Source organism: Muntiacus reevesi, chromosome 9 (genome assembly GCF_963930625.1).
Source record: "Muntiacus reevesi chromosome 9, mMunRee1.1, whole genome shotgun sequence".
Lineage (NCBI taxonomy): Eukaryota > Metazoa > Chordata > Mammalia > Artiodactyla > Cervidae > Muntiacus > Muntiacus reevesi.
The window spans coordinates 73,602,742-73,619,246 of NC_089257.1; the positions used below are offsets into that span (position 1 = coordinate 73,602,742).

At 35.7% G+C, this 16,505-nt stretch overlaps 1 protein-coding gene across 2 annotated transcripts in view; it reads right to left on the bottom strand.

Moving 5' to 3' along the window:
- Positions 1 to 16,505, bottom strand: part of CUL5 (cullin 5) — a 132,528-nt gene that overhangs the window by 66,849 nt on the left and 49,174 nt on the right. Inside the window, exons 3-4 of one of the 2 annotated variants that reach the window (XM_065943898.1) lie at positions 14,998 to 15,097; positions 430 to 606 (exon numbers count right to left, since the gene is read on the bottom strand). In XM_065943898.1, the coding sequence (XP_065799970.1) occupies positions 430 to 606; positions 14,998 to 15,097 (277 nt within the window). The remainder of the gene's footprint in view (positions 1 to 429; positions 607 to 14,997; positions 15,098 to 16,505) is intronic. The other variant, XM_065943899.1, reaches the window with a different exon arrangement.

Below are 16,505 nucleotides of genomic sequence, written 5' to 3' on the forward strand. Positions count from 1 at the left end.
ATTCATGAGTTGTCACTGGGCACAGAGTTTTTACAGCAGTTTAGCCACAATTAAACACAAAAATTCCAGAAGGTAACATATTAATGGAAGGATTTTTTTAACAGGAAAACGTAATTTAGCTTATAAAAAAAGTAAAAGTATACAAAAGAAGGAAATAAAATTCTGAAAATAAAACTAGGAAAAGGAGAAAGTGAAAAGGAAAAGCAAAGGAGGCAACGTCTGAACACAGATCTACAACTTAAGAAGAGAGAACTAAAACTAAAAGTAGATGAAAGAAAAGCAGTATTATTCAATAAAACACAGCAAAAGCTGAAAAACAGTTTATATGTGAAGTAAAAAAAACCCATTTCAGTGCAAATTTATTTCAAAAGTCTTCAACTCACCCTATTTCTGAAGAATATTAGGGGAAAACTGAGGAAACTGACTTACCTTTCGAACAATACTGTCTTCTACATTTGATTTTTTATTGCTGCCCTGTTTACCCATTAAAGTAATCTCTAGTTGACAGAAAGGCTTCGGTAAAATATCACACTGTGTAAAGAATTTTCGCCATTCAACAATATAAGCTTTGAGCAAAGCTGTATCATCTTGATGGCTCAGTACTCGCTAAAAAAAAAGAATCATATCAATTTTAAATAAAGGGCTAAAAGAAAAATAAAACATATTCATGCCATAAATTTATTGTATACTCTAAATTATACCTAAAAGAAATGAAAACATATGTATATTTATATAAGAAAAAAAACATGTTCACATAGATATAGTGGACATATAGTAATGTTCATTACTATAATGAACATTTTACAATATATACAGATGTTGAATCACTATGTTGTATACCTGAAACTAATAAAATGTTATGTGTCAACTATAGTCTAATTTAAAAAAATCCTTTGTCCTTTAGCTGTTACCTTCCTACCCTCCTCCTTTCTTGGTTGCGCCCTCCTCACCTAGCCTTAAATAATCACTAATTTATTTTCTGTGTCTATATATTTCCCTGTTCTGGGCTTTCATATGGATGAAACTATATAATATGCAGACTTTTATGACTGACTTCTTTTATACATCACAGTGTTCAGGGCTCATCCAAGTAGTATCATAGGTCAGTACTTTATTTCTAAATACTATTCCATTTTATGGACATAACATATTTTATTTATCTACTTGTTCACTGGTGAACATGTGGATCATTTCTAACTTTTGGCTTTCATGTATAATGCTACTATAAATGTCTGTCTACCAAAATAAGAAAATGTTCACAAAAACTTGTGCACACTTACCAAAAAAAGAGAGAGGATTCAAATAACTCAATTCAGAGATGAAAGAGGAGATACTACAACTGATACCACAGATATAAAAAGGATCATAAGAGACTACTATGAACCACTGAATGCCAACAAATTTGACAACTTACTAGAAATGGATAAATTCCTAGAAACATACAATAAACCAAACCGTTTTGTGACGAAAAAGAAATCTAAACAGACAGATTACTGGTAAGTTATTAATATTTCATTCACAATTTAAAAATTCCCAACAAGGGACACTGGTTCAAGACAGTAGAGTAGGATGTGTGCTCATCTCCTCCTGCAAGAGCAGTGAAATCACAACTAACTGTTGAACAACCATCAAGAGGAAGATGCTGGAACCCACCAAAAAAATATACAAAAGACAAAGGAAAAGTTGCAACGAGATGTCAGGAGGGGCACAATCACAATAAAATCAAATGCTATACCTACAAAGTGGGCAGCCCACAAACTGGAGAACAATAACACCAAAAAAGTTTTCCCACTGTTGTAAAGGTTCTGAGCCCCACATCAAGCTTGCCAGCCTGGAGATTCTGGCAAAGGGACCAGGAATTCCCAGGGAAACTGAAGGCCAGTGGGATTTGATTATAGAACTTCCACAGGACTGTGGAAAACAGACTCTGCACTCCTGGAGGGCATACACAAAATCTTGTGTGCATAAAGAACCACAAGAAAGGAGCAGTGATCCCAAGGAGACAGAACCAGACTTAACTGATACTGTTGGAGGGTCTCCTGCAGAGGTGTGCGGTGGCAATGGCCCACCATGGCACCGACAACAACAACTCTAGGAAATGCCCCTGACACTGGAGGACGATTTGCCCTACCATAGGTCCTGGAGACGCCAGGGCTGGGTCACTTCAGACTAAACAACTAACAAGGAAGGAGCACAGCCCATCCATTAGTAGAAAATGGGATTAAAGTTTTATTGATCATGGTGCTGCCCCACCAGAGCAAGATCCAGTTTTTCCCACTGACAGTCCCTCCCATGAGGAAGCTTGCACAAGCCTCTTAGACAGCCTCATCCACCACAGGGCAGACAGAAGAAGCAAGAAGAACTACAGTCCTGCAGCCTCCAGAATAAGAACAACAATCATAAAAAGTTAAGTAAAAAGAAAAGGCAGAGGATTACATCCCAGATGAAGGAATAAGATCAAACCCCAGAAAAGCAGTGATAAGGAGATAAGCAACCTTCCAGAAAAAGAATTCAGAATAATGACAGTGAAGATGATCCAGGATCTTGGAAAAAGAATGGAGAGGATGGAAGAAATGTTCACCAAAGACATAGAAGAACTAAAGTAAGAACCAACAGAGACAGACAACACACTAGAAAGAATAACAAAATAATTGTGGTAAGAGAACGGATAAGTGACCCGGAAGATCAAACGGCTGAAATCACTGCTGCAAAACAGAATATAAAAAGAAGAACAAAAACCATATGATTATCTCCATAGATGCAGAAAAAGCCTTTGAAAAAATTCAACACCCATTTATGATTAAAAATCTCCAGAAAGCAGAATATAAGGAACATACCTCAACATAATAAAAGCTATATATGACAAACCCACAGCAAGCATTACCCTCAATGGTGAAAAATTGAAAGCATTTCCCCTAAAATCAGGAACAAGACAAGGGTGCCCACTCTCACCACTATTATTCAACATAGTTTTGGAAGTTTTGGCCACATCAATCAGAGCAGAAAAAGAAGTAAAAGGAATCCAGATAGGAAAAGAAGAAGTGAAACTCTCACTGTTTGCAGATGACATGATCCTCTACATAGAAAATCCTTAAGACTCTACCAGAAAATTACTAGAGCTAATCAACGAATATAGTAAAGTTGCAGGATATAAAATTAACACACAGAAATCCCTTGCATTCCTATACACTAACAATGAGAAAACAGAAAGAGAAATTAGGGAAACAACCATTCACCATTGCAACAAAAAGAATAAAATACTTGGGAGTACATCTACCTAAAGAAACAAAACACCTATACATAGAAAACTATAAAATACTGATGAAAGAACTCAAACAGGACACAAACAGATGGAGAAACATACCGTGTTCATGGATTGGAAGAATCAATATTGTGAAAATGAGTATACTACCCAAAGCAATCTATAGATTCAATGCAATCCCTATCAAGCTAACGGTATTCTTCACAGAAATAGAACAAATAATTTCACAATTTGTATGGAAATACAAAAAACCTTGAACAGCCAAAGCAATCTTGAGAAAGAAGAACAGAACTAGAGGAATCAACCTGCCTGACTTCAGACTATACTACAAAGCCACAGTCATCAAGACAGTATGGTACTGGCACAAAGACAGAAATATAGATCAATGGAACAGAATAGAAAGCGCAGAGATAAATCTACGAACCTACAGACACCTTATCTTTGACAAAGGAGGCAAGAATATACAATGGAAAAAAGACAACCTCTTTAACAAGTGGTGCTGGGAAAACTGGTCAACCACTTGTAAAAGAATGAAACTAGAACACTTTCTAACACCATACACAAAAATAAACTCAAAATGGATTAAAGATCTAAATGTAAGACCAGAAGCTATAAAACTCCTAGAGGAGAACATAGGCAAAACACTCTCTGACATAAATCACAGCAAGATCCTCTATGACCCACCTCCCAGAATATTGGAAATAAAAGCAAAAATAAACAAATGGGACCTAATGAAACTTAAAAGCTTTTGCACAACAAAGGAACCTATAAGCAAGGTGAAGAGACAGCCTTCAGAATGGGTGAAAATAATAGCAAATGAAGAAACAGACAAAGGATTAATCTCAAAAATATACAAGCAACTCCTGCAGCTCAATTCCAGAAAAATAAATGACCCAATCAAAATATGGGCCAAAGAACTAAACAGACATTTCTCCAAAGAAGACATACACATGGCTAACAAACACATGAAAAGATGCTCAACATCACTCACTATCAGAGAAATGCAAATCAAAACCACAGTGAGGTACCATTACACGCCAGTCAGGATGGCTGCTATCCAAAAGTCTACAAGCAATAAATGCTGGAGAGGGTGTGGAGAAAAGGGAACCCTCTTACACTGTTGGTGGGAATGCAAACTAGCACAGCCACTATGAAGAACAGTGTGGAGATTTCTTAAAAAACTGGAAATAGAACTGCCATGTGACCCAGCGATCACAGTCCTGGGCATACACACCGAGGAAACCAGATCTGAAAGAGACACGTGCAACCCAATGTTCACCCCAGTGTTCATCACAGCACTGTTTATAATAGCCAGGACATGGAAGCAACCTAGATGCCCATCAGCAGACCAATGGATAAGGAAGCTGTGGTACATATACACCATGGAATATTACTCAGCCATTAAAAAGAATTCATTTGAATCAGTTCTAATGAGATGGATGAAACTGGAGCCCATTATACAGAGTGAAGTAAGCCAGAAAGATAAAGACCATTACAGTATACTAACACATATATATGGAATTTAGAAAGACGATAATGATAACCCTATATGCAAAACAGAAAAAGAGACACAGATGTACAGAACAGACTTTTGGACTCTGTGGGAGAAGGCAAGGGTGGGATCTTTCGAGAGAACAGCATCGAAACATGTATATTATCTAGGGTGAAACAGATCACCAGCTCAGGCTGGATGCATGAGACAAGTGCTCAGGGCTGGTGCACTGGGAAGACCCAAAGGGATGGGATGGGGAGGGAAGTGGGAGGGGGGATCGGGATGGGGAATACATGTAAATCCATGGATGATTTATGTCAATGTATGACAAAAACCACTACAATATTGTGAAGTAATTAGCCTCCAACTAATAAAAATAAATGAAAAAAAATTAAATAAAAAAAAATTAAAAAAAAAAAAGAAGATCAAAACAAAACAAAAAAAAAGGACAGCATAAGAGACCTCTGGGACAACCTTAAACACACCAACATTTGTATTATAGGGGTCCCAGAAGGAGAAGAGAGAGAGAAAGGACTCAGGAAAGTATTTGAAGAGATAATAGATGAAAACTTCCCTAACATGGGAAAAGAAATAGTCAACAAAATCTAGGAAGCAGAGAGTCCCAAATAGGATAAACCCAAGGATGAAGACACTGAGACACACAGCAATCAAACTGCCAAAAATTAAAGACAAACATAAAATATTAAAAGCAATAAGGGAAAAATGATGCACACACACAAGACATACAAAGGAACTCCCATATGATTATCAGCTGATTTCTCAACAGAAACTCTGCAAGTCAGAAGGGAGTGGCACAGTACATTTAAAGTGATGGAAGGAAAGAACCTATAACCAAGAAAACTCTGTCCAGCAAGGATCTTGTTTAGATTTGATGGAAAAATCCAAAGCTTTACAGACAAGCAAAAGTTAAGAGAATTCAGCACCACAAAACCAGCTTTACAACAAATGCTAAAGGAACTTCTCTGGGAAGGAAACACAAGAGAAAGAAAAAACACACAAAAATAAGCCCAAGACAGTTAAGAAAGTGGTGCCACCAAGGAAGCCCAACAGGATCATACCTATTCACAATTATGTTAAATGTAAATGTATAAATGCATAAGCAAAAGACATAGACTGGCTGGGTGAATAGAAAAATAAGACCCATATCTATAAGAGACCTACCTCAGATCTAGGGATACTTACAGACTGAAAGTAAACACATGGGAGAAGGCAGTCCATACACATGGAAATCAAAAGAAAGCCGGAGTAGCAATATTCACATCAGACAAAGCAGAGTTTAAAACACAGCCTGTTATAAGGGACAAAGTAGGACAGCACATAATGACCAAGGGATCGATCCAAGAGGAAGAGATAACAATTGTAAGTAAATATGCACCAATACAGGAGCACTCAACATGTAAGGCAAATACTCATAACCATAAAGGAAGAAACTGACAGCAACACAGTAACAGTGGGGGGCTTAAACATCCCACTTTCATGAATGCACAGATCATCCACAGAAAATTAATAAGGAAGCATGGGCCTTAAATGAATGACACATTAGACCTGATAGACCTAAGTGATATTTATAGAGCATTCCACCAAAAAGCAGCAGGCTATACGTTCTTCTCAGTGCACACAGGACATCCTCCAGAACTGATCACATGCTGGGCCACAAGGCGAACCTTGGCAAACTTAAGAAAACTGAAACCATATCCAGTATCTATTCTGATCATAACACCGAGACTAGAAATAAACAAGAGAAAAAAAACTGTAAAAAACACAAACATGCACCAGCTGAACAATATGTTACTGAACAACCAATTGACCACTGAAGAAATCAAAGAGAAAATTTAAAAATACCTAGGGACAATAATAATGAAAGCAAAACGGTCCAAATCCTAAGCGATGAAGCAAAAACAATTCTAAGAAAGAAGTTTACAGCAATACAATCAAGAAACAAGAAGAATCTCAAATAAAGAACCTAAGCTTACACTTAAAGAAACTAGAGAAAGAAGGACAAATGAAATGTAGTTAGTGGAAGGAAACAAATTATAAAGATCTTGGCAAAAATAAAGAAATAGAAACAGAAACAAAACAATCACAAAGATCAATGAAACTAAAAGCTGGCTCTTTGAAAAAATAAACAAAATTGATAAACCTTTAGCCAGACTCAGCAATATAAAAAGGGTGAAGACTCAAAGCAATAAAATTATAAATGAAAAAGAAGCTACAACTGACTCCAAAGAAATACCAAGGATCATATGAGACTACTATGAGCAACTGTATGCTAATAAAATGGACAACCTGGAAGAAATGGACAAATTCTTAGAAAGGTACAGTATCCCTAGACTGAACCAGGAAGAAACAGAAAATATGAACAGACCAATCATGAGCACTGAAATTGCAACTGTGACTGTCATTTAGAGAAGAGTTAACATCTATGCTTCTGAAACTGTTTCAAAAAATTGCTAAGAAAGGAAAACTTCCAAACTCATTCTATGAGGCCCCCATCGCCCTGATACAAAATCAAACAAAGACACCACACACACAAAAAGAAAATTACAGGCTAATATCACTGATGAACACAGATTCAAAAACCCTCAACAAAACACTAGCAATTCATATCCAACAATACATTAAAAAGATCATTCACCATGATCAAGAGGGATTCATCCCAGGGATACAAGGATTTTTCAATATCCGCACATCAATCTGTATGACACATCACATCAACAAGTTGAAGAATAAAAACAGTATGATCATCTCAATAGATGCAGAAAATTTTTCACAAAATTCAGAACCCATTTATGATAAAAACTCTCCAGAGAGTGGGCACAGAGGGAACATACCTGAACAGAATAAAGGCCATATACAACAAACCTATAAGTAACATCATATTCAATGGTGAAAAGCTGAAAGCATTTCCTCTAAGATCAGGAAAAAGACAAGGATGTCCACTTTCACCTTTATTCAACATAGTTTTCAAAGTCCTTGCTACAGCAATCAGAGAAGAAAAGAAAGTAAAGGGAATCTAAATTGGAAAAGAAGTTAAACTGTCACTGTTTGCAGATGACATAATACTATAGAAGATCCTAAAGATGCCAGCAAAAGCTACTAGGGCTCATCACTGAGTTTAGTAAAAGTGCAGGTTACAATATTAATACAAAGTAATCTGTTGCATTTCTATACACTAACAATGAAAGACTGGAAAGAGAAATTCAAGAAACAATTATATTTACCATCACATCAGAAAGAATAAAATACCTACGAATAAACCTACCTAAAGGGACAAAAGACTTGTACCCCAAAAACTGCAAGACACTGTTGAAAGAAAAAGACAAACAGATGGAAAGTCATACCATGTTCAAGTGTTGGAAGAATCAATATTGTCATAATAACTATTCTGCCTAAAGCAATCTACAGATCCAATGCAATCCCTATCAAATTACCAATAATATTTTTCATAGAACTAGAACAAAAAATATTAAAATCTATACAGACACATAAGATACAGAACAGTCAGGCAACCTTGGGAAAGAAAAACAGAGCTAGAGGAAATCAGACTCCCTAACTTCAAACTATACTACAAGCTACAGTCACCAAAACAGTATGGCACTGGCACAAAAAAAACAGAAATATAAATCAGTGGAACAGGATAGAAAACCCAGAAATAAAGCCATGCACTCACAGCCAACTAATCTATGGCAAAGGAGGCACAACTACACAATGCCGAAAGACCCCGTTCAACAAACGGTCCTGGGAAGACTGGAAAGCTACATGCAAAACATTAGACAATTCTTCAACACCATACAAAAAAACAAACTCAAGATGGATTACCCAAATGTGAGACCGAACACTATAAAACTCCTAGAGGAAAACAGGCAGAACGGTCTCTGACACAAATGGCAGCAATATCTTTTTTGACCCATCGCACAGAATAAGGGAAATAAAAGCAAAAATAAACAGAATGTACTTAAAATCAAAAGGCTTCACCCAGCAACGGGAACCACAAAAAAACAAAAAGAGAGCCCATAAACTGGGAGAAAATATTTGCAAATGATGTGAAATACAAGGGATTAGTCTCCAGAATTTACAAGTAGCTCAGGACGCTTAGCAACATCAAAACAAACAACCCAATCAAATAGTGGGCAGAAGAGTTAAATAGGTATTTCTTCAAAGAAGACATACAGATGGCCAAGAGAACATAAAAAGATGTCCAACATCGCTAATTTACAGAGAAATGCAAACCAGACTATAATGAAATATCACTTCACAGCAGTCAAAATGGCTACTATCAAAAAACCCATAAACATAAATGCTGGAGAGGGTGTGGAGAGAAGGTAACCCTCCTACACTGTTGGTGGGAATGTAAACAGGTAGATACACTATAGAGACCAGTATGGAGGTTCCTTAAAAAGAATAAAAATAAAGCTAGCATATGACCCTGCAGTCCCATTCCTGAGCATGTATCTGGAGAAAAACGTGATCCATAAAGATACACACACCTGTGTGCACTGAAGCACTGTTTAAAAGAGCCAAGACATGGAACCAACCTAAGTGCCAGTCAACAGAGGAATGGATAAAGAAGATGTGGCCATATATACCTGGGAATATCACTCAGCCGTTGGAAGGAGTGAAATGATGCCATTTGCAGCAACATGCACAGGCCCAGCGGCTGCCACACTGAGTGTGGAAGACAAGAGGAATATCACAGCACATCCCTTCTACATGGACTCTAGAGAGAAGTGATACGGACGAACTCACTGACAAAACAGAAAGACCCACAGGCTTAAGAGAACAAACTTACGGTCACCTGTACACATTGTTGTATTTAAGATGGATAGCCAAAAAATACCTACTATACAACACACGGAACTCTGCTCAATATTATGCGGCAGCCTGGATGGGAGGGGAGTCTGGGGAAGAACAGGTACATGTATGTTTATGGCCGAGTCCCTCTGCCGTTCACCTGAAACTACCCCAACACTGTCAATCAGCTACACTTCAATACAACATAAAAAGTTTAAAAAATGATCTTCAGAAAACTGGCTAGCTCTTTGGAAAAAGAATGAAGCTAGATCCTTACTCCAAAGTATAATTCAAAATAAACTCCAAATAAACTAAGTGTCCAAAATAAAAAGAACTGGCTAATCAGTTTCTGGATGGAGAAATCTATTACAAATAAAACAAGAAAGGTGGAAGATACTATTAAAAAGATTAATAAAGACTCAGAATCTAAATGTCAAAAAAAATAAAAGAAATGATACAAATAAACTTACTTAGGAAACAGAAACAGACTCACAGAGAACAAACTTAAAGTTGCAATGGGGTAGGGGAAGAATGTGGGGAAGGGATAAGTAGGTAGTTCAGGACTGACACATACACACTGCTATATTTAAAATGGTACTGATGTATGGTAGAAACCCATATAATATTATAAAGCAATTATCTTTCAATTAAAAATAAATACAATTTAAAAAATAATAAAATGGATAACCAACAAGGGTCTACTAAAAATCACTGTATAATTCTCCTCAATGTTATGTGGCAGCCTGGCTAGGAGGGGACTCTGCAGGAGACAGATACATGTGTATGTATGGCTGAGTCCCTCTGCTGTTCCCCTGAAACTATCGTAACAGTGTTAACTGGCTATATCCCAACACAAAATAAAAAGTTAAAAAAAAACCAACAACCTCACAAACACACAGAGATCCAAACGGAAAAGGAAACTTAGTTTTCATTCTAATCCACTAATTACAAATGTGTTTTGTAGAAAAGAATATTTCCAACAAATAAAGTCTAGGATCAGATGGTTTCACTGCTGAATTTATAAAACATTTAAAGAAGAACTAATACTAATCCTTCTCAAACTCTTTCAAAAACAGAATAGGAGGGAACACTCCCAAACTCATTGATTAGCTTAGCATCTACCCTGATGCCAAAATCAGACAAGGATGCCAAAAGAAAATTACAAATCAGAATCACTGATGAATGTCGATATAAGGAATTCTGGAAAAAAAAATCAGCAAGCCAAATTCCACAGCATCATACACCATGATCAAGTAGGATTTTATTTCAGGCATTCAAGAATGGGTCCACACTTAGAAATTAATGAATGTGATACATCACATTAACAAAATGAATTAAAACCATGATCATCTCAATGGATGTAGAAAAAAGCATTTGACAAAACTCAACACACATTTATGATTAAAAACTTTCAACAAAGTGGGTATAGAGGGAATGTACCTCAACTTAATAAAGGCTGCATAGGACAAGCCCACAGTTAACATTATATTCAATGGTGAAAAGCTGAAAGCTATTCTTTTAAGATCAGGAATAAGACAAGGATGTCTACTCTTATCTGTCCTGTCCAACACTACTGGAAGTCTTATCCAGAGCAATTAGTTAGGAAAAACAAATAAAAGGCACCCTAATTGGAAAGAAAGAAGTAAAACTACCACTACTTGCAGATGACATGACACTATATATAGAAAACACTACAGACTTCATTAAAAAGTAATGAATAAATTCAGTAAAGTTGCAGGATAGAAAAATCAATATATAAAAATCGCCTGAGTTTTTATACACTAAAAACAAACTAACAAAAAGATATCAGGGGGAAAATATTCCAGTTAAAATCTCATCTGAAAGAACAAAATATCTAAGAATACTAATAAATGTAAGAGGTAAAAGACCTACACTGAAACACTGATAAAAGAAACTAAGACACAAATAAATGAAAAGATATTCTGTGCTTACGGATTGTTAAAATTCTATTGTTAAAATGTCCCCACTACTCAAATTAGTATAGGTTTGCTATAATACCTATCAGAATTCTAATGACATTTTTCACAGAAATAGAACCAAGAATACTAAAGTTTGTATGGAACTATAAAAAACCCTGAAGAGCCAATGTAGTCCTGAGAAATAACAAAGCTGGAGGCATCATGCTTCCTGACTGCAAATTATTTTACAAAGCTAGTAATTAAAACAGTATGGTACTGTCATAAAAGGGTCTTCCCTGGTGGCTCAGCAATAAAAAATTCTCCTGCCAATCCACAGTGTTACAGAGCTGAACATTACTTAGCCACTAAACAACAACAACAAATGGAACAAAGTAAATATGTTGTTCAACAAAGTTTTTGGTGAAAATGAAAAATGTGTCTTTTATTTTTACTTAAAAACCAAAGGAAACTTTTGGCTAACTCAATACAGTATGGTGCCTATAGTTAGTAATAGAGTAGCACACATTTGAAAGCTACTAAGAAAAGTAAATCTTAAAAGTTCTCATCATAAGAAAAAAATTTTGTAACTATGTGTGGTGATGGATACGAAGTAGATGTACTATGGTGATCATTTTGCAATATGTACATATCATTTTACAAAATATACAAATATCAAACAACTATGTTTTATACATGAAACTAGTATATGTCAATCATACATAAAACAAAACTTGTGCACAAATGTTCACAGCACCATTATTCAAAATAGACAAAAAGTAGTAATACTCCAATATCTATCAATGACAAATAGGTAAACAAAATACAGCACAGTCATACAATGGATAGGTCTTTCCTGGTGACTCAGTTGGTAAAGAGTCTGCCTGCAATGTGGGAGACCTGGGTGCAGTCCCTGGGTCGGGAAGATCCCCTGTAGAAGGAAATGGCAACCCACTCCAGTATTCTTGCTTGGAGAATTCCATGGATAGAGGAACCTGGTGGGCTACAGTCCATGGGATCACAAAGAGTCAGACACACAACTAAGTGACTAACACTTTCACTTGAATGAAATAGTGCTAAATCGTACAACATAGATGAAACTTGAAAAACATTACTCCAAGTGAAAGATGTCAGTCATAAAAGGCCAAATATTATAGATTCTGTTTATAGGAAATGTCTAGAATAAATGAATCCTAGGAACAGAAAGTAGATCACTATTTGCCAAAGGGAAGGGGGAGTTTCTGGGGGAGTAACTGCCGATGGGTACAGAATTTCTACTAATATCCGTGCTGATGTATGTGCTAGTCACTCAGTCCTGGACTCTCTGTGACCCCACGGACTGTAGCTCACCAGGCTCTTTCGTCCATGGAATTCTCCAGGCAAGAATACTGGAGTGGGTTACCATTTCCTTCTCCAATCTGGGCTGATAAAAATATTCTAAAATCAGGCAATAGTTATATAACTTAATGAATATACTAAAACACACAAAATTATACAAGTTTTAAAAGGAATTTTCTGGTATGCTAATTTATCTCAGTTTTTTAAAAAAAAGATCCTAATCTATTTCTCCACTACTGGACTTTAGCAGGTTCTGTGATTAACTATGACCAACAGAATGCTGCAGATGTGACTCTGATACTTCTGACCCAAGATCTCAAGAGGTTTGCAAGACTCCACTATCACCTCAAAGACTGGTTTCCTTGAGAACGAGAAACCACATGAGGGGGGAAAAGCCCCAGAATGAAGCCAGTACAGTACCAAACACCAGAAACATGAAAAAAGCTCTCTTAGACCATCCAGTCCGTGCAGATCCACCACCTTACTGCTGCCACATTAATAACCTCAGGCAAAATCAGGTTTTTGAGCCTAGCCCAAAATCCTAAGCCACAGAATTATGTACAAATAGAAGAGTTATGTTCATCTTTAAGGAGAAAAAAATTCAATATCCTAATAACTTTCTAAGCACTGCACATTTATTTTTACTTCCCTTTTATGTCATTTAAAACATTTTAATGCTCACTACCTGTCCCATTTGGGAGATTTGGTTCTTCCTAACAAGATAAGCTCAATTAGTCTAGTAACTGAGTTTACTAAACTCACAAAGTTAGATCTTCTTAAAAGTTTTAAAAATGTTTTAAAATTATATACTTATGTCTGGCACTGCTGGTCCTGAAATTTAACTGCTCTGAATTACTGATGCTAAATCCTAGCTTCAAGTTCTTGCTAAGGCCTACATTCCAAACTTTTTCAGATCAAGTTACAGTGAAACACTGAAGTTTTGTTTTCTAGTATGAAATATATTTCTAAATATTTCTAAGATGATTCTTTCTGAGCCTATTTCCAGAAACTAAAGTATAGTATAATACTTTATTGCTTTGAAATAAACATATAATTTGTCTTCATCAAAAGTTATAAACAGATAAGCTGATATGCTTTCCAATGCAAGCAGAAACCGTTTTTCCTTAAACAGTTCTAGAAAACTTTATGTTTTGATTAAATTGTGATATTGAAACATTTAATTTTTCTAAGCAAACTTGAGATGATTTATTGTCATTAAAAGATAATTTTCTTATAATTTTATAATTTTCTTATAAAACTAATTTTTAAAAAATCACTGATCAACATGGCAGAATTAATGTTATCAACAATAAGACATTTCATTTTGTAAGTAATATCCAATGTGACATCATCCTTATTTCATCAGAATTAAATATATACCAATCATATATTCAATTTCAGTATCTTCCTTCAAGTCATATATTCATTTTTAATTTCCAACTGCTAACACATTAATATTCAACAAAATTTCTAACATACTTTTACTAATGTTGTATAAGGTAATGATGCAAAAATTCAAAGAATAAGAAATTCTAACTCTATTTTTCAAACTTTATTTTATAGAAAGGAAAATAACCTTATGTTCTTAGGCCATTCTTCAAAGTGATAAACAATGCATCAGTGACGCCAGAGTTGATCTGAAGTAACACTTTACCTCTGCATTCATTTTTCCCAAAAGACAAAAGTGTCAGTAAAGACAAAACAAATACCTAATATACCTAAATGAGCTCTGCCTTCATTTTAACATTACACATTTGTACACAGTGTCAGTCCAAGAGTACTGAATTCAGCTCAGCAGCAGCAATGCAAAGGACGGCCCAAGGATTATAGTCAGACAGTTACTCAGAGTCGAAGACAACTACTGTCAGCCTGGAAAGTGGTATTGATTGTGAGGGAAAAAGATTTATGTGGACTGATGTGTGGCCAATAACAATGGTGGGGGGGGGGGTTCTAAAGCATGTATAAGAATGGAATTCTTTATAGCATCTTTTAATTGAGGTAACTAAATATTCGTTTGAAAGAAATGCCACTGTGGGAGGAGAAAACAATAAATGACTCTCATTTCATTAAAAAATTTTAACTAGCAAGTGTGTCAAAAGTTCATGTGATATTTTAAAATTACTTCAGGATGATACCCTGAGTAAAAGTCTTAAACAATATATAGACGCAAAACTTACTGCCTGTGCTTGCTTAATAAACTCAAGAATATCTTCTTTTAAAGCCTGATGAATTTTTGCTGGGCCTTTATCATCCCAGAGACAGACTGCATGTACATCCCTGTAAAAAATAAAGCAGGTAAACAAACATTAACACTGGAACAAGAACAAACACAAAACTGTTTTGTTTCAAAATGGTTTCCATGGACCATGAATCCATTTATAAGAACCAAGCACTCTTTGTAAGCTTTCTCATACAGGTACACTTGCTTCTATTTTTAATTTCTTTGTTACTGTTTTCCTTAAATCTTTGCCACTTTATTGATTAAATTTATCAATTACAAAAGCACCCCCAATCAAACTTCCAAAGTTAAATACTACCAAAATTTTCTTGTGCAAAGACAAGTATAAATTCTTTAATATATAACACAATATACATATATACATATAAACTATCCATTTTTAGAAAATTAGTAATTTAAATACTATTACAACAAAACTCCAAATTTCTCCCAAATATTCATCACATTTACACATCAATTGTCACCGTGCGTGCCTCCTTTACTTAGAATACACATATACTCACTGCTGATTCACATTACTATACAGCAGAAACTAATACAACATTGTAAAGCAATTATAGTTCATCTAAAAGATAAATCTAAAACAATTAAGAAGAAAAAAAGAAAGAAAAGAATGGCTATTTCACTTTCTAATACAATAAAATACAAAATTTAACTTTTTGAAAAAAAAAAAAGAAACAAAATATAATTGATTCAAATAAATAGAGGGCTTCTCTGGTAGGTTGGTGGTAAAGAATCTGCCTGTGTTTGATCACTGGGTTGGGAAGAGTCCCCTGGAGAAGGAAATGGCAACCCACTTCAGTATTTTTGCCTGAGAAATCCCATGGACACAGGAGCTTGATGGGCTACAGTCTGTGGGGTCACAAAAGAGTCAAACATGACTTAGCGACTAAACAACAACAAAATAAACAGAAACAAAAGCTCTTTAAACACTAAAGCTGACATATTTGACCGTAAAGGTCATTCATTACAGAAACATATTTAATATTAATACATGTTCACAGAATGAGTTTTTTAATTACTACCTAGTAGAGCAGGGAAACGTAACAAAAGCTAGAGTCTTAGACTGTGTGTGTGTGTGGGTGTGTGTGTGCGCTCACACAAGCACTTAGTCAAGTCTGACTCTCTGCATCCCCAAGGACTGGGGCCCCACAGTCTCCTCTGCAGAATTTTCTAGGCAAAAATCCCCTAGAAAAGTTGCCATTTCCTTCTTCAGGGGATCTTCCCCACCCAGGGACTGAACCCCAGTCTCTTGTGTCTCCTGCATTGGCAGGCAGGTTCTTTACCAGTTGAGCTACCAAGGAATATAGTCTTATAGTGGGGATTCTCTTACTCAAAAAATGTTCCCCAGTACTTTATAGAGCCCTATATACATTTTAAAGTCTACATTATGATTAAAAAAAAAGCATTAAAAAAAGGCCAAAAAAATTATCTCTAGAATTCTAA